The sequence below is a fragment of the Anser cygnoides genome, chromosome 4 (assembly GCF_040182565.1).
Source record: "Anser cygnoides isolate HZ-2024a breed goose chromosome 4, Taihu_goose_T2T_genome, whole genome shotgun sequence".
In the NCBI taxonomy this organism is placed as follows: Eukaryota; Metazoa; Chordata; class Aves; order Anseriformes; family Anatidae; genus Anser; species Anser cygnoides.
In genome coordinates, this window is record NC_089876.1 from 77,277,930 (window position 1) to 77,301,120 (window position 23,191).

Here is a 23,191-nt window from a genome sequence, read left to right on the forward strand (position 1 = left end):
GCGTCTTTATTAACACAGTTTTTTAGCCATGTTTAGTAGTTTATTTTAAATGCCTTCAATGCAGCTGTTTGTATGATGCTAATATGTAGGGAAAAACTTTGGTTGTCAGGTGCTAACTTTCATAAATTGCAGTAATATGAAATTAAGTTTACATTTTTTGTTTTAAGAACCTTAAGGTAACAAATGTGTTTTAAAAAAAAAAAGAACCCCCACACATACACTGAAATGTGCATTATTGTACTGTAAAGTTCAATTCACATACTAAAAGATCACTTTAACAGTTCCCTGTGAAAGTCTCTCATGCATCAAGCCTCCAACTTTCAGCTGCCACCCTGTTTGCTAGACAAAGACAGAAAAGGCACAGACATATATCAGGTGCAGTTCTGGCCTGAAAAATCAAGCCATTCTGCAAATTATGTTCTCTTGCTCCAGAAACTTGATCGCCACATAAATAGCTATATCTGACTTCTGTGAGAAAATCAATTCTTACTACCTTTTAATCCTGTTCACCCTGCAAAGCCAAGGCAGCTATTTGAAAGGGAGTTCAGTCTTTTTGTATCATCTGTGCAACAGTTTTCTCATTTCCATCTGTCTGTGCCAGCCATGGGTGGCAATAACATTATAAGGGGTTAACGGTGGTCTTGTTTGGTTTTCGAAATACTGACTAGTAGCAGCAATAAAAAGGAAGGGCAAACATTCAGGGAAGTCTGCTGAGCTGATAGGGAAAGGGACATCTACTGCATAGATGAGCGATTAAAACTAGGAAATACACAGAGGCAATGCCCTGGAGTCCTGCATTATTTCTGTTAGAGGTGAGGACATAGGTCTGTTTTCTGTGAGTTGCTGAAGGTGAAAGAGAAAATCTCTGGTAGGGTTAAGATTAGTAACCCAATCTCAGGACATCTGCTGCGGTAACACTTGGGTTATCTTCCCTAAATAGTACTTGTGTACTGGAAGGGGAAACAATCTTTAGAGGGTGTCTTGACTTGGTTCTTGTGATGAGAGCTATGCCTTACCTGAACGTCTTACCAAATAATGTCAGCAACAGTTCTCTGAAATCCAGGAAAGTAATTGTGGTTATTTGTTTCTCTTGTTTTAAGGTCCAGATATGAGCTATGTTTGAAAGAGATCCTCAGGAGAGTTTAAATAAAAACGTATTAGTGAATTTGGATAGGAACTTGAACTGCTCTGAGGAGCTTGCCGAGATGTGTTGCAAAACTCAGGTATACAATTCAGACTGAAACATCTTTCTCAGAAACAGTGACTCACACGTATGAAAACTTGACACTGGGCCAAAGTAGACAGAAGCTCTTTAGCTAGCTTACAGTTGCATGATGCATAATAGTCTCCTAACCTACTGTCTTGGAACTTGCAATCATGCATCTTGTTTTAGTGCAAAATCGATATCCGATGATTAGTAAATCCAGGAGATATCATCACAATTTGAAAATGAAGTTCACAGTGCATTTACTGCTTGGCTGCCAAAAATAAAATAGAAAAAATCAAGAGCACCATTCTCCTCTCTTAGATGAAAAGAAAATGGCTAGGGTTACTGTCTGGCTCTGTGCAGCATGTGGAGCACTGTAGTTTTACTGTGTGATAATTATTGCTTCAGAACCTGTTTTCAATTACCAGCAAGTCCCAAGTCTACTGTTGACTCTGTCCCAGACATATAGCGTGTAACATGAATTTGAGCTCTGCATAATGCAGAATGGAAGCTAAACCATGATCTCTGAAAAGACAGACAATTTCCCCAAACACTATTAGTCTTCTAACCTGTGAGAAAACTCTTATTCTAAGAACTTAAGTGTTGAGATTGCCTCCAACTTGAAGTCGTTAGACTGTCTTATTAATTCTGCCTATGTGATGCAGATCACTATCATTTGTTTTTCTTAATTTTTGTGCATTAAATTATTGCCCAGAGGCTTGAGAGATGTAGAGAGTGCTTTGAGAAGGACAGAACATCAATGCCTACCAGTGAATGAAATATTTAACAGGAGCAAGAGTTCACTCCTGACCTTAAATGAGCAACTGAAATCTTCAAGGGATGTGTCTGTGGAAGCCAGCCTCCAAACAGTATAAGTGAAGGAGGAGCTGGCCGAGGAGAAAGGAAGGTAATAATGACTACAAGGAATAAGATCCAGAGAAATGGCTGAGGAAAAAGGCTTAAAAACAACAGGTGAAGAGATTGAGATTAATAGCAAATCTATTTTATATTTTCTAAATAACTGAAGTGCAGGTTGGGGGGCACAATTCAGTTATGATGGCTTCATGTCTTCTAATGCCTCAGCTGCACTACTGCAGGCAGCCCTGTCCAGTTGCTGTAACCCTGCTGTGACTGCAAGATCAGATGAATTTGTTAAAGCTAAACCACGTTGTCCACCTCTATTGCAAAATAAAGAGGTGGTATGTGGCTTGTTACACAGCTTCTGTTGCATCGTGGTAACTTGGACATATGGAGACAAATCATAGGAAAAAATGTGACAAGCAATTCAGGAAAGGCAAACTACTTCTGTGTGTTCTCCTTCCTTCTTGTCCAATGCTGCTGTTGATTTTGATATTACAAACTCTATTATAAATCTGAACCCTTCCTAGACCAACAGATCTTATTTTATGCTCTACTACAGTCCTTTCTGTTTGTGCAACCTCCATGTTTCTATTTTCATTAGCTCTGCCTCTGTAAGAGATGTTCAGGTCTGGGGCAGGGGAAGGCATTTTGGCTGGGCCAATTTTATGCATTATTCAGTCCAGCATGTGTGCTGGCAATGACTGTTCAGTATATCTAACAGTGATATGGCTGGTATAGCTAACCAAAGTATTTCTACCTTCTCTTCTCAATAGCTTTGGATTTAAAGAGTTCTTAAGCTTTGACAAATTTTGGCAACAGCTATAAATCAACTTCATTTAATACCTGGTATTTCCCTAAGGCATTTACTTTCAAAGGATCTTAGGCTCCTTTCTGTACTTCTGGTAGATTTCCAGCTTTTATGTCCTTGCAATAAAATGGAAATAACACAGTTGAGTGTATATAAATAGCCATATAATAATAATATATCAACGGAAACTTTGCTGAGAAAGGACCCTGTAAAAGGTAGTTGTAACAGCGCTCTCAGGGAAAATGTACCAGACAGAACAAACAAGTAGAGCAAGACCAAGAATATTCTTCATTTCAGATGTGAATGTTGGCAACTGGACCTGGTCTGCCTCTATATGAACCGACTAAAGCAGCTGAAAAATGATATATGTGCAGCCCACATACTGGGCTAAAACCTGCATGGCATACTGCAGATCATCCCAAAGTAGGTTAGAGAGAACATAGAGTGGTTTTATGGCATGGGGAGACAGGGTGGGTGGCACAATAACACGAAAATTTTTTGTGTGTCCAGTAAGAATTCAAGGCTGGCTGTGGCAGATAATAATCACCAGGCATCACCGTGCTGGTGGATGGCAATCCAAAATCTCTGAGGCAGCAGGTTTGCTTTCGTAATTGGTGAGTAAAGTGCAAGTAAAACAAAAGAAGATTCAGCCCTCTCCCTTTTTAGGGATTAGAGGTGTTATTTCTGAATTAGTAGGGTATTAGACAATTGACTCTTTGGGAAACTTCTAAAATGAAAATGTATCCATAAAATTGCCTTTGGGGAACACTGCTATTGTTTAACCATAAATAAAGTGCATCAGCTTTTCTTTAACTGAAATGTAAAGAAAAGGCAACTATTAAGAGACATTTTTCCAGCACCTGAAAAAAATAAAAAAAAAAAATCCAACAGGTGGTTTCCATTTACGAAAGAAAAGTAGTGACCAAAATTGTTTGCTTAAAACCAAAACTAATATATCCTACTTAATCTATATCTCTGTATAGCTAATACCAGTGAGAATTCTGCAACATTGGAATAATAAAATATTTTTATAAACATGAAGTAAATGACCTGACTAATATTTTTTCCAAGCTAAACTGGAATTCATAATCACTGTAAAACTTACGAGCTGAATAAGATGACTGTTTCTTATGCATTGAATGTGATGACTGTTTCCATGCACCATATATATTTACCTTGTTTAAGATGAATTACATTCACTGTAGTTTAAGACAAAATACTTGTACGTATGCGGGTTACTTTCAAACGGTGTGTTCATTGTTGCGGCTCCGCTTTTCCAGCACTTTTTACACCAAAGGAAGAAAGGAGACTTTAGCAGTTCCCGTACAAGTGCCTTTGAAGAACCAATAGCAACCTTCCAGCACTCTCCCTGCCCATAGCCACTTTAAAAGTAACTTCCACTTAAACTGAAAGTAAATTGTTTTTCAGGGTAATTTAGGGATAATTAATGTGCTGGTGAAATTACAGCAAAATACATCTTCAAAGGGCTTTTCTTACCATCCGTGTGATGTGTTCCTTCTGGCAATAGCTGTGGTAGGAAATCCTTAATTTCTTGCATTTCCTCCACGTGATGCAGATTTGAGCTGAGGGGCGCATCTGCAAAATAGCACCAGGCTTACCTGGCCAGGCCAGGGTGATTTGCATCCTCCTGGCTCTTGCAGGACCCGGTGCAGGGTCAGACCATGGTCCCTTATTCGCCTGCTGTTTTTGCTGGGACAAATAGTCTGACAGGGAGAAAAGACTATATACCACTCCCAGTCCTAGCATGTGTGTCAGCACTAGTGTGAAGTGACCCTCAGTACGCAGATGTACCTAGCCTTTTTATTCTGGGGCAGGTCAGAGAAGCAAATTTCTTCCAATTCAGTCTGTGTGTATCAGCCTGCTTTGCAGCAGTGGAAAGGTTATAATGAGGAGGTGCTCTTGGGTGCATTAAGAATTGTCTACTTTCAAATAAGAAACGCGGGCAGAGGTAAAGAACTTGAAATATTATGCCTCCTCTACAAACATTTAGACTACAGCATCCTCCAGGAGGGGAACTGAACAAATCTTCTTAAAGTTAAAAGTGTGCACTTGAAAATTGCAACATTTGGCCTCCTGGGAAAATAAATGAGGTGATGTTAACTTTTTCTTTCAAATTCCATACGCGATTGAATCTGTAAGTTTAACTCTTGCGGCAGGGCACGCTTTTTGCCTGACTGGCAAGGCGTTAATGTCTGAGCGTAAAGGAGAAGATGATGTTACTTCCATTCTTCAGTCTGTAATTTACGCTCTGTATTTCCAGCTGCACCAAGCTTTGCACCTTTGTGGTAATGCCAGATAATAAAAGAAACAGTCTGTTTTTATTCATGGTAGGTAGGAAGAGGTTTCCAAGAGTAGGTTGCTTTTTTTTTTTTCCCTCCTTCATGTATGATTTCTCGTGTCAGATTAGGAGAAATTCTGGACTTATTGTATGACTTCCCCTGTATTTTTTCAGGGAAGAGGTGACCAGCACGGTATTTTTGGTTCTTCCATGAAGCACAAAGTAACTGAGGTCTGACAGGGAAGGTATCTGAAGCGTGGCTTCTACATAAATCTTTGGGCTAAAAGATGATTGGCCAAGACTTGGAGTCTTATTGAATCTGAATGGAAGTTCATGCTTGAGGTTAACCTGTAGTCAAAATTAAGGATATCCATCCTGCTCTTTGGAACTCATCCTTTCCCTTTGGAAGCCTTCATTGCCATTGACCTGGAGCATCTCAGCTGTGCTAAATATGGAGCGTATCAGTTATTCATTTTGTGAAATAAAACAGTGTGGAAGGACAAAACCAAAAAAAAAAAAGAAATTTGAAAATAGTCCTATGAATATTTAATAATAATGATTTATTGTCAAGGTTAAAAGCCAACTGATTTCATCATTTCCTGATGCAATGAGTTGAGGACTGTTACGCCACTATTTATGTAAGCAGCACCTACAGACTTTGTTGAATATCAAAAAAAAAAAAAAAAAAAGCCTGATTCTAAGATATTGATTTAAAAGGAAAATCTGAAGGAAAAAGATATTCAGTAGGTATTTGCATTCTTTTGGTCTCATAAATCATAAACCAAAAGTATGACTAAAGCAGGTGCACTTCTCATTCACCAACCTGTAAGTGCGCGTGTTTTTATCCTGTTTCTCTTGGAAACTTGAAGTCGGGGATGTTTCTGTGGTTACATCTTTGGCTTTTCCTTTTGTTACTTTCACCATAAGACTGGGTCTCTTTTTTTTTTTTTTGTAGAATTCTCTAAAACTGCAAGAGTCTCATTCACAAAGTTATATGTATTATTCAAGCAACTCTGACAAATGCTGTTATCTTTTCACGTTGGAAAGTGTTTATATAGGACCAAATATTCTGATTGTAGCTCCTTTAACCCCTTTCTTTAAGCAAAATTGAGAACCTCTAGATCTTTCAGAGGACATGTAATTCTAGTAGAAACTGGATAAAAAGAGGCCCTAATGTTGCAGATATGCATATTTTGTAAACAGAAAAGACACCATCTCTTCCCTCTCCGCCTCAAAGAAATGAGCAAAAACTGAAAACCTAAACTGGGAATAAGCTGCACTTAAGTAAATAAGATTTATGAATTTACTCAGCTACTGAAGTAAGATCTACTAGTGTGTCCTACTCTCACTTTAGCCTATATCTGATACATTAGAAGAAAGCAAAGGCTCAAATAAGGCACCTCTTCAATTCTATATTATATATGTATATAGGGCCCTAGTGAGGGGCCTCTTCTGTTTCCAACATAAGCAGTTGTGTCCAGTTAAACTGGTGTCTGTAAGCTATAATTCAGTCCTGTGAACATTTATATTCCTTCCCATGATACAAGTAAGGGGTAATTGTACTGAAATAATCTTGTGCTAGTACAATTTCAATCAAGGTGATGTTGCGAATAATTAAATACACGATGAAAAAGATGTGAAAGCTGTTTGAACATTTAATAGAAAATGTGACTGATACTACTCCCATGCTGACAATGCCTGAGAATAAGGTCTTACACTGAACCTATAAGAGCTTAGATTTTATTCCCTGCTTTATGTGGTATCTTGTATCTTAAAAAAAAAAAAAAAAGTTATTAAGCATGACTAATGGCACACGTTAGCTCAATTCAGACTCATTGGCAATGGATTGTCTTAATTAAAAAAATTCTTGTGTGAAAGCTACATGTCTCATACTCTTATAATGCTTAAATTTTGTGTAAAAGATCTCATGCAAGGGCTAAGGCATCTTTATTTTTGGTTAAGAAATTAACAGAGTATAAATGCTATTCAAGTGATGCTGGTGTGGTCTAGTCTGTCCTGGTGTTGGTGCATTTAAAACGGTGTTGAAAAATTGGAGAGGGCAAAGAGGACACAAAAATGAATTAAGGACAAAGGGAGAAAATGTGCTGCAGTGAGGGAATTAAGGAGCTCTAGTTTATCAAAAGGAACACAGATGTTATTGAATTACAAGGTCTAAATGTCTTTATGGGGAGAAGAGGGCTGGATAGTAAAGGGCTTTTCAATCTAGTAGAGAAGCATGACAAGAAACAATGTCCTTCTAGTTAAAAATGAAGTACAAATGTTTGAGTGAGGATAATCAACTGGGGAAAAAACAACTCAGCAACTATAAGGGAGAGGATTCACCACCTATTTTCTTCAAATTTAAGGTGAAATACATTTCTAGAATAAATCCTCTACTTGAGCATGAACTTTTGGTCTGGATGCAGGCACACTTAAGTTACTCTGCTTGTTTTTACCAAAAAAAAAAAAAAATGGTGTTTCAAAGATCGTTTCCTCTTTTGTTTGTGATAAAGCTAATGACTATGGGACACCTTATTTTCATAGGTTTTTCAAGATACCCCTAAAACACTTTACCAATATCTCTTATAGGAGTGGGGGATTTGGACCACTTCACAATAATCTTAACCGTGGATAATTTTAGATGCTCTACAACCTGCTCAAGTAATCTGACATCTCTGTCTTCCTACAGCGGTTCCAGGTCCTTGAAATGTGTATTTTTTAGAGTTGGGATGCTCTGGTTAGCAGCCACTAGGTTTTTCTGTCCCATATTTCTTGGAGAAAGAGATTTCTTGGGTGAAGAAATGAACTTCAACTTACTGTTCTCCTTTCACTCCAGATCTTAAAAGAATATTTTTGTTGTTCTGAACTTGGCCTAAAGATAGCCCAGTCTCAAGGGCCTTTCATCCAATCTGTACAAAAGGCAAGCATAGGCTAGGTGTACAGCTGGCCTGCACTGCTATTGAAATCAAGCCTTTCAGCTGTCTCATGACAAACTCCTTGCCTCCTGAAGCTGCTTTTCCTTGCCCTTCACTGATTTCAACCTGGTATACAACCAGGAAAAATCTGAGTGCTTGTACCTGGTTGGTTTGGGGGGTTTGAGTGTTGTGTGTTTGTGTTTTTTTTTTCTCTCCAGTGCCATTCAAAAAAAAAAAAAAAAAAAGACCAAAAGGAACACAGTGCCCTCTGTGAATAGCAGTTGTGATGTGCCCTCTCGGTGCATAAGCCAGTATAATGCATCAAAAATGCATCATGACCCTGGTTCTTCTAAAGCACTTGGATAAATGAACATATTTAGCTTCAGTGTCATGTGGAGGAGGGAGGTTGTAGTCTTTTATGTAATGTTGTTTCTTGTTCTTGTCATCAGTCCTCCTGCTTTAATGGGAAGAACTTCTTGGCAGAGTAGGTTTGCAGTCAAAGCTTCGGTGCAATGTGATGTTGGGACATTGCACTCGGCTTGTGTTACTCAGAAGACAGAGTGATACTTCCACAGGATTTCCAATTTATAAAATAGAGCTAATAACATGAGAGTAACTGCAGGATGGGCTCTGGTCGAGTAGTACTTCATCTCATTTTTACTTCCTTTCTCCTGTTTCCCCAGCTCTTTGAGACCTGCCAGCACAACACAATCCTCACATTGAAAACCATGACCACCATGAACGTACCCCTTACTTTGTCCTGGCATTTTGCTGGGGTAGAGGACAGGAGAGAGGGAGCACATGCTGTCTCCGTAACTCCCTTGCCCGCCTTACTAGAGCAAGCAGTTAAGCAGAGCTAGGTATCCCGGCAGGAGATCAGGCAGGATCTAGATAAGAAATAGGAAATCGGTGACCAAGTAGGAGACGGGAGGGAAAGGCTGGGCTGCACCAGGCCATAAATTTAGTGCAGAACTGGTAACAGTGTTCATGTCAGTGATTATGACATCATTTGGGTTCGCGTAAGTTTAGAAGTTCAGTAAACCCATAGTAGTGGTATTAATATTGGGACAAAAATCTCCAACCAGTGAAAGTTGGCAGAGACCCTCTTCTGAATTAGGACCTGCTCATACAGCTGGCTACAGAATTCCTGTATGGAATATACGCAACGTGAAGCATATGTGAGAATAGGGTTAGACTGAGAAACAGGTGTCATTATCCTACAAAACATAGGCTGCGTGGCTGTTAAATGTTTTGATAGTTTGTCAAACCAGAAGCCCCTGCTCACACAGTGCTGTGGATGATGGGGGGGAAAAAAGTTTTCTACAACTTTTGGCCAATTTCTTTCAAGTACAAGGGGTATTGACAGGGCCGCGTACACATTTGTTTTTACATTTTGTGAAAGTCTAGAGAACTTTTTTATGCATTCACTTTCTTGACTCAGAACAGTCAGTGGATAAAATTATGGCATGTTTTTCCTGTGAGGCTGTTAATACTCATAGTAAGTTGTTTGAGAAACTGTTTCTCTTTAAATTTATTTTAATTTGCAGTTATTCCATCTATATATTTATAAAAGGGACAAAACAGACGTTTCTTTAATACATTCCTCAGGGGTTTGTTTTGTTTTGTTTTGTTTTTGAATCAAGTATTTCAGATAAAAAATTTACATAGAATTATTTACCTGCAAAAAAGACAGGTATTTTAAGTCTGTAGTTTATGAGAACGCCATAGTATTTAACACGTCATCTTAAGGATTAAGATTGCTTTTTCTCACACAAGTTTCACGGGGGAAAAATAGTTCTGATCAATTTACATGCTGTAATGGAATGAGCAATAGCAATAAGGATAGAGAAAAGCACAAACCATTTTCCAATTATGTTTAAATGCTTAGTTATTCAGTACTTCTGCACGTTTACAAAAATAATAATGCTCTAGGAATTTATAGCCTTAAATAGCTAAACACTATTGATTAGTTTTATGGACAACTGCTATATATCATTAAACCAGTCGGAGGTTGTGGTTGCTTTAGAAAAATGCATAGAACCATACCTACTCGCACACCCAAGTGCCAGGTTTAATTCAATTTCTCATGTTTCTGACCTGCTAACCACTTCTGGAGGCATATTGCAATACAGCCTGCGTTGCAACGCAGCCGTGCGGTTGGGGCTTACCCTGGGGGCTGCTGCCAGCCGCGCTGGGCAGCGATGGCTGCAGGCAGCAGGGGAGAGAGAGGGGCTGGGGATTACAATGCATCATCTGCTCGGGTCATCCAGCGCCTTGCGAGTTTAATCAGGCTTTCTTCATCCTCCATTACACTCATTAGGTCCTGTTAGGTTAGTGCTCAATGTTGATCTGTATCTTGGTCAAGACAATTGCTGCTGATTAACTATAATTACCAGTAATGGTCCCAACCTGCTTTCAAGCAGACTGTTGCTGTCATCTTGTCCAGAGCTCCACTCTGTGATGAGCAGCCCAAATCAGCTAACCGCTTGCTTGCTTGCTGTCTGAACCAGCAAGTTGCTTCTTGTGTGGGCTCATCCCCTCACCCTTGTACTTGCTGTCTATAAACATCCTGACCCTCCTTTTGAGGTATGTAAAAGGTAAAGGTAAAGAAAACAGGAATGAATGGTATGGGGAAGGGGGAAGAGCAGATGCAAAGAATTTAAAAATAAAATACAGAATAGCACAAATAATGAAGCAATACGAGGAATATGAGGCTCAATGCTAACAAAAGAATGTAATACTCTGTGCTTTGCAATCTGAAGTAATAAATTACAAACTAGGACCCGAGCTGAAAATACGTCCTGTGTGAAAAATCTTTGTCTGAGCCCATTTTCCTATGTATGTCAGATTATTTGGGGAATAGCTGTCCTTAAAATCAGACCCTTTATATTCAAGTATTGCTTCAAGAAATTTTAGCGTGTGGATGGTTTTCTGGTCAGCCTTATGAAAGCCTCTATATGCTTAGACTTTGCTACAACCATAAATAATCATGAGTCGAGTCAGAATTTATAGTTAATTGTGGTATGAATACTAAGGTCATGTAAATGTTTACATTCCCAATTCATAGTTACAAATAATGCCTGCTAAATTTCCTACTGACTTAAACTACAAATAATTTGGGGAATGAAACTGAACCCTAGTTATTTGTGTCTTTGTTCTGCAGGCATCAAAAGAATGATTATCTTGAAAAATAAACAAAACAAAAACCATTAACAGAGTTTGGACATAAGGGTAGACGGTAATGCTATCCTAAGCAGCTAGTAAACTTTCAAAGTCAGTGCACGTAGCCATGCTCACAGAACCCAGAATTTGAGTGCACACCCGATACTCTAGTCGGGGTGGGGTTTTTGTTCAAATGATCTTCAAATGAATAAGGCAAGAAATTTATGAGGAGGGAGGATACAGTGAAGTAATCCCAATATTTATATATTTACTCAGCATTTATCTTAAAAATACTCCTTGAGGATAAAAGGATGCCAGTTTGGTTAAAAAAAATTAAATACTTGAATGATGTATCTGTTTGTCCAACAAGAAATTGCAATGGGAAGTGCTTCCATTCAAAGGATGGAATGAAGGGAAAATTAATATTTTCGTGTAATGAAAGTACATAGAAACTACATAGTATGTAATAAAACTACATAGTAGTTCATGTATCTGAGATCAGCTGTAGAAACAATTAGTGGTTCTAAACATGGTGTTTTCTAAACTTTCAAATATTTGATTTTGCATTCTAAAGAATTATTTTCAAAGATATTCACTGTGCAGCATACTACGTTTAAAGAAAGGAAAAATAATTTCTGGTGCTTTGACAAGTCTAACTGCGGATAAAATCTAGCTGAAGTCCCTATGTCACCTAATTTTATTGATACCATCATACATCCAGATACGTGCCAATTTTAAAGATAATTGTGTTCCTACCATGAAAATGCCTCTGGTATGTTTTCTTTATGTGGCAAGACATAACGACAATCAATACTGGTTTACAGCTGCTTTTCGTCTCCACAAGAGATGCATATTTTTCAATACCACAAGATGCAAGAATTTTGTTTGGTATTTAAATAAACTGAGTGGGGGGAGAGGGAAGGAAGAAGAAGAAGAAAAAAAAAATCACTAGCATGTGGTGATTGCAACAGATCTGATAAATTGTATTAGTACTCATTTTTATCTGCTCAGTCTTGGGATGAACTAGGTAGCTTTCTTTTATGTGGCTTTTCTTGAAACACATTCATCCCATTTTATATCATACTAAGGAACCTTCAGTGTGTAATACACACACATAGCATGTCCATATTTATATACTGTACTCACAGTCCTATAGACACATACACACTGCATAAACGTATGTGTTCAACTTCTGGGAGTATTTATGTTCCTAATGTATGTGTATTTTCAGAACGTATATGTTTATACACCTCACTATTTATGTATGACGTGTGTTATAGATAGAAAGAGCATGTGGTGTTTTATCTGAGTGGTTTAATATTTCTGTCAAGTGCTTTAATTCCTTGTTGAACTGAGTATTTGGCCTTTAGAATTAAGACAGTTTCTGAGCAAGAAATGATAAATAAAATTTTAGCATAAAAATATTTAATGGACATAATAGTAAATACATTTACATTGTGAACGTCAAAATATAGTTCATAGACTAGCCCATATATTTTTAATGTTGGCCGTAGCTCAATAGTTTTAAATAGGATTCTTTTATACATATGTGTGTATAAAATACATATATTTTTAAATCTCAAAAATCACTACCTTTTTGCAGTTTATGGAAGGAAATGGAAATTGCTGGCCAGGAAATCACATCCCAGAAAGATCACGTCCTTGTGACAATTTATCGTGGAAAAAGACATGTCTTCCAATTGAGATGTAAAGCTGTGGTCTTACAGCTTGTGGTCAATGAAGACGCTTGGGGTTTTTTTGCTATCTCTTGCAAGAACAGGGTTACTAGCCCCTGAAGTCTTGGTTACATTCCAGTTTTAATAACTACACTTTGCCTACGTAATTCCCACTGTAGCTTCAGGTGGATTGTGGAATTTTCTTCACTTCCTGCCATAAACTATTCTGTAGTGTTACTGTGCAGCAGCTGCTATACTGCACTGCTACTGTTCAGTGCTTCTCCCCAAACTTATGACCCTTTTTATTTAATCTTACATCATTTTTTGTTGAGTTTGCACCAGTATTTCAAATGACGCATATTACAGACCGTTACTACCTGGAAGCTATTATAAAAGCTTTACTTGCTGTTTTCAAGTTGCATCTTTTGTGTCTGCTTGAGAGTCTAAAAACGGAGTATCGAGGACTCAAAAAATATTAGAAGGAAATGGCACTGATTTTAGGGGCCTCGCCTCCTCTGTGAGTCTCATCCGTTAGTGATAAATGTGGATTAAACACCATTTAAATGCATTTCAGATAGGCTGTACCCACTTATCGTCATTAGTACTCTTCCGCAGGGGAAGCTGAGGCAGAAGAGCAAAGGGAGGTTATGTTAACTGATTTTTTTTCCTCTTGCCCACCGAAATAATATTTACTGGAATTTTGAACAAAAGATATTTAGTGTTTTCACTCTTCTGTTCCAGTTGTATGTGCCTTGTTCAGAGGATATATTTAATATTTACACTTTCTCCAATAATTTATTACATGATTGACCTGATTTTTTACTTCTTGCTGTCTGATTCAGTTAACCTTGGCTTATATTTGTTCTTGGTTTTATTTAATACCCAGAGTAGTATCTTTTTCTGTTTAGGACTGATTGACAGTGGAATATTCTGGCTAAGAGCTACAGAGTCAAACCACAGACTGAGACACTGTACAGACTGTACATCCTTGGAGTCTGCCAGCAGACTGTTTCTTGCAAAATATTACCAAGTCTAACTATGAATTCTGCAATAACACTTTCTTGGCTATTTGTAAAGACAATGTAGAGTGTAGTTACTATGTTTATGTTTCTTGCTAGAAAACCATAATCAGACAGATGGATGATAAATCTTTCTTGTGATTATTTCCCGGCAGTTGTTGTGCATGTAAGAAGTGCTTTCATTCATCAGCATACTTTGTGCTTTACATCCTTCGGGCCTCACTGTTCCCAACCTGATGAAGTAGGAAAGACAGGAAGTCACAGCGCCTTCCAGCGATGCTTTCCGTGCCGTGGCAGTGTCTGGGTGCTGGTCTCTGGGTGGTCACCTTAGCACGTTTCGTTCCGATAGAAATGCACCTGCAAATGACAGGGTTTGTGCAACCGTCTTGTGGATGGGCAAAAGGATGAAACTGAGCAGCTTCTGCTTGCAGCGGGTTGGGCAAGGGGAAGCATGTTCGGAGAGATGTCATGGGGTAATGGGGATGGATCAGGGCTCAGGCCAGGCGCCTGCCAGCCCCTGCTACCCCTCTGGAAGGATGGGGGGAGGCAGCTGAGAGCGCCTTTCTTCCACAGCATTTCAGAAATTGCGAGGCTTGCCAGTTTGCTCACAGGATGGTTTTACATACAGGTTATTTACCATGTTAACTTTACATCCTTTAAAGCACTGCTGAGGTGGAAAGCGCTATAAACCTGCGACCGTTGCTCTGCATCATCAAAAGTAGAAAATGGACTAAAATACAATGCATACAAAAAGTGAACTTGAATGATGTGGTTAACAGCCACGTTTTTCCTTATTATATCAAAATAAATGCAATCAAGACTGATTTTTAGTTGTAAGTAATGTTGAAAAATGTATTACACCATCTCTTTGAACTCACTCCTAGTACAGTCGATGGGCTATGTTTAAATATTTATCTTCCTCCAGAATGGTAGACTTCATATAATTTGTCAATTTTACAGTAATTTTACGTCCTGTCTGATTTTCGCTGTTTGAGGGGGAACTCTTGTTTTGTGTTTTGTTGTTTTGTGGGGTTTCTTTTTGAGCGTGTGTGTACGCCCACGCATATTTGAGGGCATCGTTACAAGACCTATCGCCCTAAACGTCCAGCCTGGCCCTTGCGCCTCGGAAACGGAGGTAGATGAAGTTGAAAGGCAGTTTTTGGAAGCCCGGGCCGCGTGAGAGGAACCGGCGTTTGCCCAGCGGGGCGTCGGCCGCCTGCTCCCCTCCGGCGGCCCGGCCCTGCCCGCGCCCGGCGCCATTTTCCGACATTCCTCAAGCGGCTGCTGCCATCTAGTGCCCGACCCGGGGCTACGACCCCGCCGCCCCTCAGTGCGGGCCGTCGGCTCTGTGAAATTAACCTCTCCTTCCCGTGACTCGTGACGGGGAAACGGGGGTTTTACACGCCGCCTAGCCCGCGGGTGAAAGAGGGGCTGCCTCACGGGAAGTGTCTGTGCAGAGCTGTGTGGGCGAGAGGCGGTCTCTCGTCAGGGGGCTTCCCGAAAGGATTTGCTAAACGCCCCGCTTCGGAGCAGTCAAAGAACTGTCCTCCAGATAAACAGCAAAACCTCAACACTCAAACATTTTTATTTTGGAGAAGAGGGGAAGGGGATGCTACTGATGCGCTTTTGATTTTTAAATTTTTTTTGTCGAATAGTATTCATTTGACACTTCTGTATTTTTAAGGATAAAAAGACATTTAGAAGACCTGGCATCGATAGACACATTTTGTAACTTGATTTTAAGGCAGGGAACTGGGATTTAGTTTTAGTTAGATTTAGAAGCTTTCCTGTAGTTTTCCTAATTCAGACCTTGAACCACAATGCTCCTAGCAATGATAACCATAAACTTAATATAATTTGACCCAAAGGAGAAATGTTTTTCCATCAAAGCAAATGACATACAAGAAGGTAACTGTGAAAAGTAAGCAAATGCCCTACTAATTTAGTATAACTGGAATGTGGTTCTTGACTCTGTATGTCGTGCTATTTTTTTATGCACATGTGATCAACATCATAAAATTGATGAAGTTGTATGTTTGGCTTTGAGGTGCTCTGTCTCCGTCTTTTTCTTGCAATAACACTTGTCTAAGGGCCTCTGATCACCATGGACAGGCTTTAAAAAAAAAAAAAAATCTTTTCTCAGATCCGTGCAGCAGCAGTCTTCTTTAATATCCTGCTCTCCTGGGTCTCTAACGAGAACAGAAGAGTTTTGCCCTTGATATTTAAAGCAAACCCCTGTTCTTCGTATCAAAAAATACTGAAGCATGTTTTCTTCCTTTTATAAAATCAGATTTTGAACCAGGGAAATGGGTGACATTTTGATCGCTTTGTAGCATGACTTTCTGAGGGTTGATAAACAAGTTTCAAGAGGCTCTTTTTATGAGTTTCTCTTCAACTTTGAAATCTAATGTGGGATGTTCTGTTTTGTGAAGTTTCAGGAACAGTGCTCTAATCTCATCTTGATCTCTCTTCTCTCCTTTCCAGCACACATATTGGGAACAGATAGACAAGAAACCAGTGGAAGGTCAAAGAGGAAGATTTTAAAGAGAGAACAGGCATCACCTAGGGTAAGTGAGGGGTGATGCCGGGGGACGGATGAATTGAGTCAGCATGACACATGTCCACTTGGAAACCACAGCGAGATCTTCCCAGTGCACTGTATGAGCCTCTTAAAAGCAAAATCCAGACAGAGTCTGTCTCTCTATAAATCTTTTCCCCCTTTCCATTACTAGTTGGGTATTGTTGGCTCTAAGCCACCTGATTTTACTATGATTTATTAACTGCTATGCATTATATATGAGATTCAGGTTTACTGAAGAGTTACCCTTATGGTCAATGTTGCATACAAATCAGCTACTGTTAGAGAGGTTTATTGCATCTTTTTATGCGGCTAGGAGTTTTGTTAGGTCGTGTTAGAATTTGTGACTTGTAAAACAATACCTCAAAAAAAAAAACCCCTCATCTGTGTTTCACATGGTGCATGTACTACACGGAGTACATCATATAGCACTGTTTGGCTTACAATCATTCCTAAAAAAACCTGAGTACGTGGGCAGACTTCGGAGGGTAGTAGAGTGTTGTTTTTTTTTTTCCCACAAAGTTCCTAATAAATGTATTACAGTGCTAAGGAAATTGGTGTTTTGTACCAAAATAGAAATGTGTGAATGAATGAAATAAGGGATAAAATGTTCTGTTGTGTGGAAATATGACTTGAAAAACTAACTGTGGTTTAGACAATAATACAGCATGTTTGAGAGATGCTGCTGCTTAAAGAAGTTACACTGCTATGCATTCCTTACTGCTATTCTTTCTCATATTACTTGGTGGAAGTTCTGCAGCAGCGTTTGGCCTTTGGCCATACCCTTGTATATGATTATTCCAGTGATGACCAGTGCCTCTCTTCCAACACAGAGTATTTCTTTATGGCATCTTATCCTTTCATTTTCTGCATTCAGATTAGTTGTGCTCTAAAGATCAGTAAATAAACCTGGGAGGAGAGGAGGGAGTTGATTTTAAACTCAAAAAAAAAAAAATTAAATAGTGAACGTGTTTCAATAGTTTGGGGATTTTTTGCAAAGGGCAGGGAGGGAGGGCAGGAAGAAGAAAGAGGGTTTTTTGTTGTTGGCTTTTTTTTAATAAAATAATACAGTAAGTTGCAGAGGCAGAAATGACCATAGGGATGTCAAAAGGATGTGGGGAGGATAAAAGGTAGAATACAGGGTTTCACCATGTCTGAAATGTTGCTGTTATATTTAAACCACAAGCATTGCAATCTGTTTCAGACTGACATGTGTTATGAAGTGTTTGTGAAGAAAGGAGTTATTGTTAGGTAAAAAGCATTATGTCCTAAACTTGAGTTAAGCAAATATTTCTGATTTTGATTCCTGGCCAAAGATACTCTCGAAAAACTACAGAAACATTTATAGACATTATCCTTTTACATAAGATTTCCCTATACTACATTCATTTATTTTTAATGTATTTAGTAATGAGATAACAGAAAGAATTAATTATTTGAATTAACTTTTTACCAAATTGTATCACAAATTTAAGCACCCTTCCTAGAAGGCACTTTGTAGAGAGCCATGTTATAAGCATATGAAAGACAGGAAAATGATTCTTGCTTCTCAGGATATGAATTTAGTATCATTTTATGTGTTCCAGATACGAATAGCTTGATAGCTTCAGGCAACATATAAGTGACTCTCCTATCACTATTTACACACAGTTCTGCTGCTTCTTTTAGTTTTCTTCTTTTTTCTTTTTTTTTTTTTTCACAAAAGAATGAAACAATTTGTTGGAAGAGAAAACTTTGGGGTGGCTCCTCAATGGTGCCCCACTAAAGATATTTAACCTGACAGATCACACGGAAGATATTTCAGATTACCTCTTCATACTTCTTTTGAGTTATTTCAGACATTTTACAAATAATACATGCTTCTACATTCGAAATACATTTTAATGTAAATCACTAACACTGTCTTCAGAAGTATGATTTATTTTATAGACAGATAAAATTGAAGATAAAAAAAAGTGATGATTTCAGCTTGTCCTAATGCAGGGCTAATGTTGAAAGACATACAGCTTCTCTTCCATTGACAGTTGGAACCAGCCCAAAGTTCTCTATCGTTGGCAAAGCAGACACAGTGCTGCAGACAAAAACCTAATTAAACTTAGTACCTGTGGCAAGGATGTTTAGAAATTCACAGAGTTCAAGCAACCAGAGCAAAGCATTGGTTTTCAGCTTTCAGATCCATTTTTGATAACATGCTGTGTGGTAGAGTTTGTTGTCGTTTGCTTGTTTGTGGTTTTTTTTTTGGTTTTTTTTTTTTTTTTTGAGAACTGTCTTCTTATAGGAAGCCAAACATAGCTGTAGCAAATATTCCCATTGTAAGTCACTGTTTCTTTCCATGTGTTCTGTAAAATAATACTCTCTCATAATGAAAAAATGGTGAGGAGAAATAAGATAAATAAAAATGAAACATTTAGCAGATGACTAGAATGATATTATTAGCCACTGGAATGATATGGCTTGATGAAATCACAGCACTGAGGCAATGTTTTGACTGACTTATTCAGTTTCCTGTATGAGTGACACAGCAAAAATTTCATGGCTTCTTACATTGGCATTTCAAACACTCCTTGTCAAAGCTAGTGAAAACATAGCATTCTCTTGTGCCCTTGCCGTTTGAGTATAAAAGGCAAAGCAATTTACTAGTTCATCTCTAATCTGCTTGCAATCCTCATCAACTCATTTGTATGTTTTTCTACTTTATGTGTGCCAAAGAGCAGAAAATGATCCCTACTGAAATACACCAAAAAGAATTTTTCAAGGACAGGTCTAACGTTACAAGAAATCTATTTCTTGAACACATTATACAGTTGTTAGTGTTACTGACTGAATGGGACAAAAATAGAATGAGTGGGTAAACATTGTGATATCCATATGTATCTGATTATACATATATTGAATATACTGTTTTCTGCTCAGAACATAATTGTGAAGTGTTCCAAGATAATCTGAAGACATGCTGCTTTTTTAAGGCAACAATATTGGCATCTGATATGGTGATCTTGTGCCATGTTGTCATGAGAGAGGTTACTATGTAGCAACAGTTCAATATCATCCTTTGGACTTTTCTGATAGACCACTTAACTATCTCAGCTTTTCCAGTGATCATCTCATTTATCTAGGATTATTGCAGTGAATTTACTGTTTGGTTTTCTTCCAGAACTGAAATGTCAAGTCCGGTGTCATGTATGCAGTAGCTTTGTGCTGTGAGAGCTCAACAGATCCACCAAAAGCTGCTAGTAGTTGATCTTTGGATAGAGCTAGAAATAAATAAATCCTCTTTAGCAGATCAATATTCATCCCATTTAATGCTTGATGTGAAACATGTGGATTTGAAGTAGTAATGCTGATGTACAGCTAATCGTTGAAATGGGCATTAGGGCTTTTATAGCATGGCAACATATTGTCAGACAGGAAGGAGGAAAGTGTTGAGTGCATCCTTAGGGGGGGAAAGAACTCTGTAACAATATGCAATTTAATGCACATTTGTAATCCACGCAGTGTCCTACATTGCAACGATTTGCTAGGTTACAGACTAATACTGTACATGCAGTGTTTATTCCAGGAGTTTACTTAGTAAGGCAGATGATTCCCCCTTTAGTGGGTCTTTGAGTCTAAATATAGTCGTCCAGTCAGATTTCAAGAAATAATTTCCATTTTTAGTACTCTTGTTTCAACTAGTTCCTTATCTATCCAACTGTATGCAAGTACATGGAATGTGCATTTTCCATGGTACAGAATATATATTCATCTAGTAGTGACCATGCATATGCATTTTTGTAGACAGACCTACTTATTAAATTCCTGTGTAGAATTTGTATTGTACAGATTCAAGAGAAATAAAAGGACAACCTCCAGAGAATGGATAAAATATCAGGAAAAAGATTCTGGGGCAGTTTTCGTTTGAAAAAGATTTTATTTTTTTTAAGGATGCTATTTAATGATTTTTTTTCTTAGTCTACTGTATTAATAGAGTATTTAAAGCCATTTTCTTTCTTAAAATGAATAAATCTTATCAAGTGAGTAATTATATTAGAGCATATAAAGATAATATTGAGTATTGACAAACATGGAAAATTGAAGGTTGAGTTTTATTCTGTGCCAAAACTGTGTTCTGATCTATATTGTCTTAATGTTACTATACATAGCTTTGTAATTTTTTGTCATTGCAAGCCCAAGCTTTCAAGTTCAGCTGTAGTTTCCAGATGTTGTGCTGGCTAGCATTTACCTTCCTTAAATAGTAATGGTGGACTGTTACTGTATGGAGAGGCAAGCAAAATGAGCCTCATTTGGTAGGAAGTATGCCTTTTTTTTTTTTTGTCAGACAGTAGGACTTGCCCAAAATTGAGATGTCTCATTATCTTTAAAGGTAAAACAAACAAACAAACAAACAAAAAAGGCAGTTGTCTAATACTCCTATTATCTCAGAGAGATTGATATTCTATCATGTTACACAATATTCAAAAATATGCATTATACATTTGTGCCGTACCCTTAGCTGTTTTGCTAAGGAGTACTTTAATCATAAAACTATAAGAAACTTCTAGAGAAATACCTACTGATGCAATGCTTACTGAACCTCTACACCTCTGAAGACAAGGTAAAGGGCAGTAGAGCTGTTAGCTTCCTTTATACGATCAAATCTCTACTCCTTTTAGTAAGTCTTTTCTGCGTGACATCAGTTTGTAGTGGGTCCAAGATTTTGCAAAAATAAGGATCTGGGAGACAGTGTGGAGGATTAAGTTTATCTACAAAACAGTAAATCACTGGAAAGGAAACAAAAAGCTACTTATATTTTATGCCATAGAAGGGAGATGATTTAGAGGACATAGGTAGTGATGGTGGCAAATATCTGGGTTGCTCTATCCTCTGTCAGTGATGGTTAACACTCTTCTAGTCTCTAATCTGGTTTCAGTGACCATGATAAAAAGTGATATGGGTAATAGGTGTTTCCCATGTTGCTGGATTCTCCATCATAAGAGGGTGCTTTGAGGAAGTGCCCACAAAGTGATTTCACTTGATTGCTTCTACGTTGCTGGATTCTCCATCAGAAGAGGGTGCTTTGCAGAAGTGCCTACAAAGTGATTTCACTTGATTGCTTCTATGTAAGGCCTAGTTGTCTAAACATGGTATATGACCTAGAGAGAAAATTGTCTACAGACCACTCCGAATATTTCGCGTGTGGCACTTGTCGTGTTTTAACTTCATGCTGCTATAAGATAGAGGTACAGGTTCACACAGCCTTCCTTACACCATGTGTACAGATAACGAGTCAGTTGGAATTTGCAAGCAAGACGTTCTCCATTGTAAGAGATGGCTGGCATGGTCATAGGTATTTTGGTCTTTTCTTAATTGTGTTCTTACTAAATGTGGTACTCAAATGCGTTAGTCACTCCTTCTGTATTTAAATAGATATTTTGAAGAATCATAAATAATTTTGCATTAAATTATTGAAGACTTTAACTGAGAATTCAAAAATATGTTCTGGTTTATTGTATGAATTTCTAAATCAACTCTTGCTCATAAGGAAAACAATAAAAAACCCAGTTTTCTGCATTGTTTCAATGAAATTGTTTTAGCTCTGATGATACAAACCCTTCAATTTCTCCCCAACAATGAAAAGGGCTGGAATTTCTTACTATTAAAGGCTCATACCTGATCCTAGAAAAGACCCTTACACTGTATGATGAAGCCAAGGAATGACTAGGATTCTGTGCTGATTTTGTAAAAGATTCTTTGAAGTTCAACCTGCATAGCATTTTTTTTTTTAAATGGCTCTTTGCCGAATTTTTGTTTTGTTTTTCATTCTGCTTTCAGAACGTATAGGCGGGTTCAGGCAGGAAGTACAGCCTGGAAGGCTAGGCCAGATCCAGAGGGATTAGTCACAGAAAAAGGCTGCTGTGTGATCCTGTGTGACTTTCTTAGTAGTACGGCAGAAAAAGAAAATACATTCCTGCATGTGTCCAGATCTTCAAGCAAAGCAAATCCATCAGACAGATGGAAAATGAAGTCACCCTAATATGGCATTTAGGAACATTCTTGTCAACGTAAATGCTGATGGTGTTGTCTTTTGTCTTTTTCTTTTGGTTTTTAAATAGCAGGTGATTTTTATGAAACATAATCAATGTTTCTATAAATCATAGTTTCCAATGACAGCACAGCAGATTTTTTTTCCTGCTCTGGCTTTTGGAAAAGCTTTATGCCTAAAGGGGAAATGAATACTTCTTACTCAAGGTAGAAGTTCAAGGGCAAGCTTTCAACTACTTGAGGCTGTGTTGAAAAAGGAGAGAATATATTCCCTCCCTTCCCCCCCCCCTACTTTCACCCCCTACATTTTGCCTAATGGCCAGTGAATGAAATTTGTTGAAATTACAAAGAAACCTTTTAGGTTTTCTGTCCAGCTGCTTAAGTGAAGAAAGGAAAACCTGACTCTCTTTAACATTTTTTTAGCATTTAGTATCTGCTTATAATCAATACGGAGAACTCTTTGGAGATATCCTTAGATAATTCCTTATATGGACTAAAGATTTACAAAAATTCCAAATGTACTTTTTTTTTTTTAAATGTAAATGTTTCCCTACCAATTTATCTGAAACTTCAAGAATAAAAATAGCAAGGAGTGATAAAAAGTTTTAGAAGGCTGCTTTAGATTGTTATCTAAACACCTTTAAA

At 38.1% G+C, this 23,191-nt stretch overlaps 1 protein-coding gene across 7 annotated transcripts in view; it reads left to right on the forward strand.

Moving 5' to 3' along the window:
• FAM241A (family with sequence similarity 241 member A) overlaps positions 1-23,191 on the forward strand; it is a 321,403-nt gene that overhangs the window by 75,866 nt on the left and 222,346 nt on the right. For 6 of the 7 annotated variants that reach the window (XR_010831298.1, XM_013185343.3, XM_066996449.1 and 3 more), the window contains one exon: positions 16,432-16,514. Coding sequence is in view for 6 of the 7 variants with exons in the window: in XM_013185343.3 (XP_013040797.1) it covers positions 16,432-16,514 (83 nt within the window). In the remaining variant the exon portion in view is untranslated. Of the gene's footprint in view, positions 1-15,532; positions 15,869-16,431; positions 16,515-23,191 lie in introns of those variants that run through there. The other variant, XM_066996444.1, reaches the window with a different exon arrangement.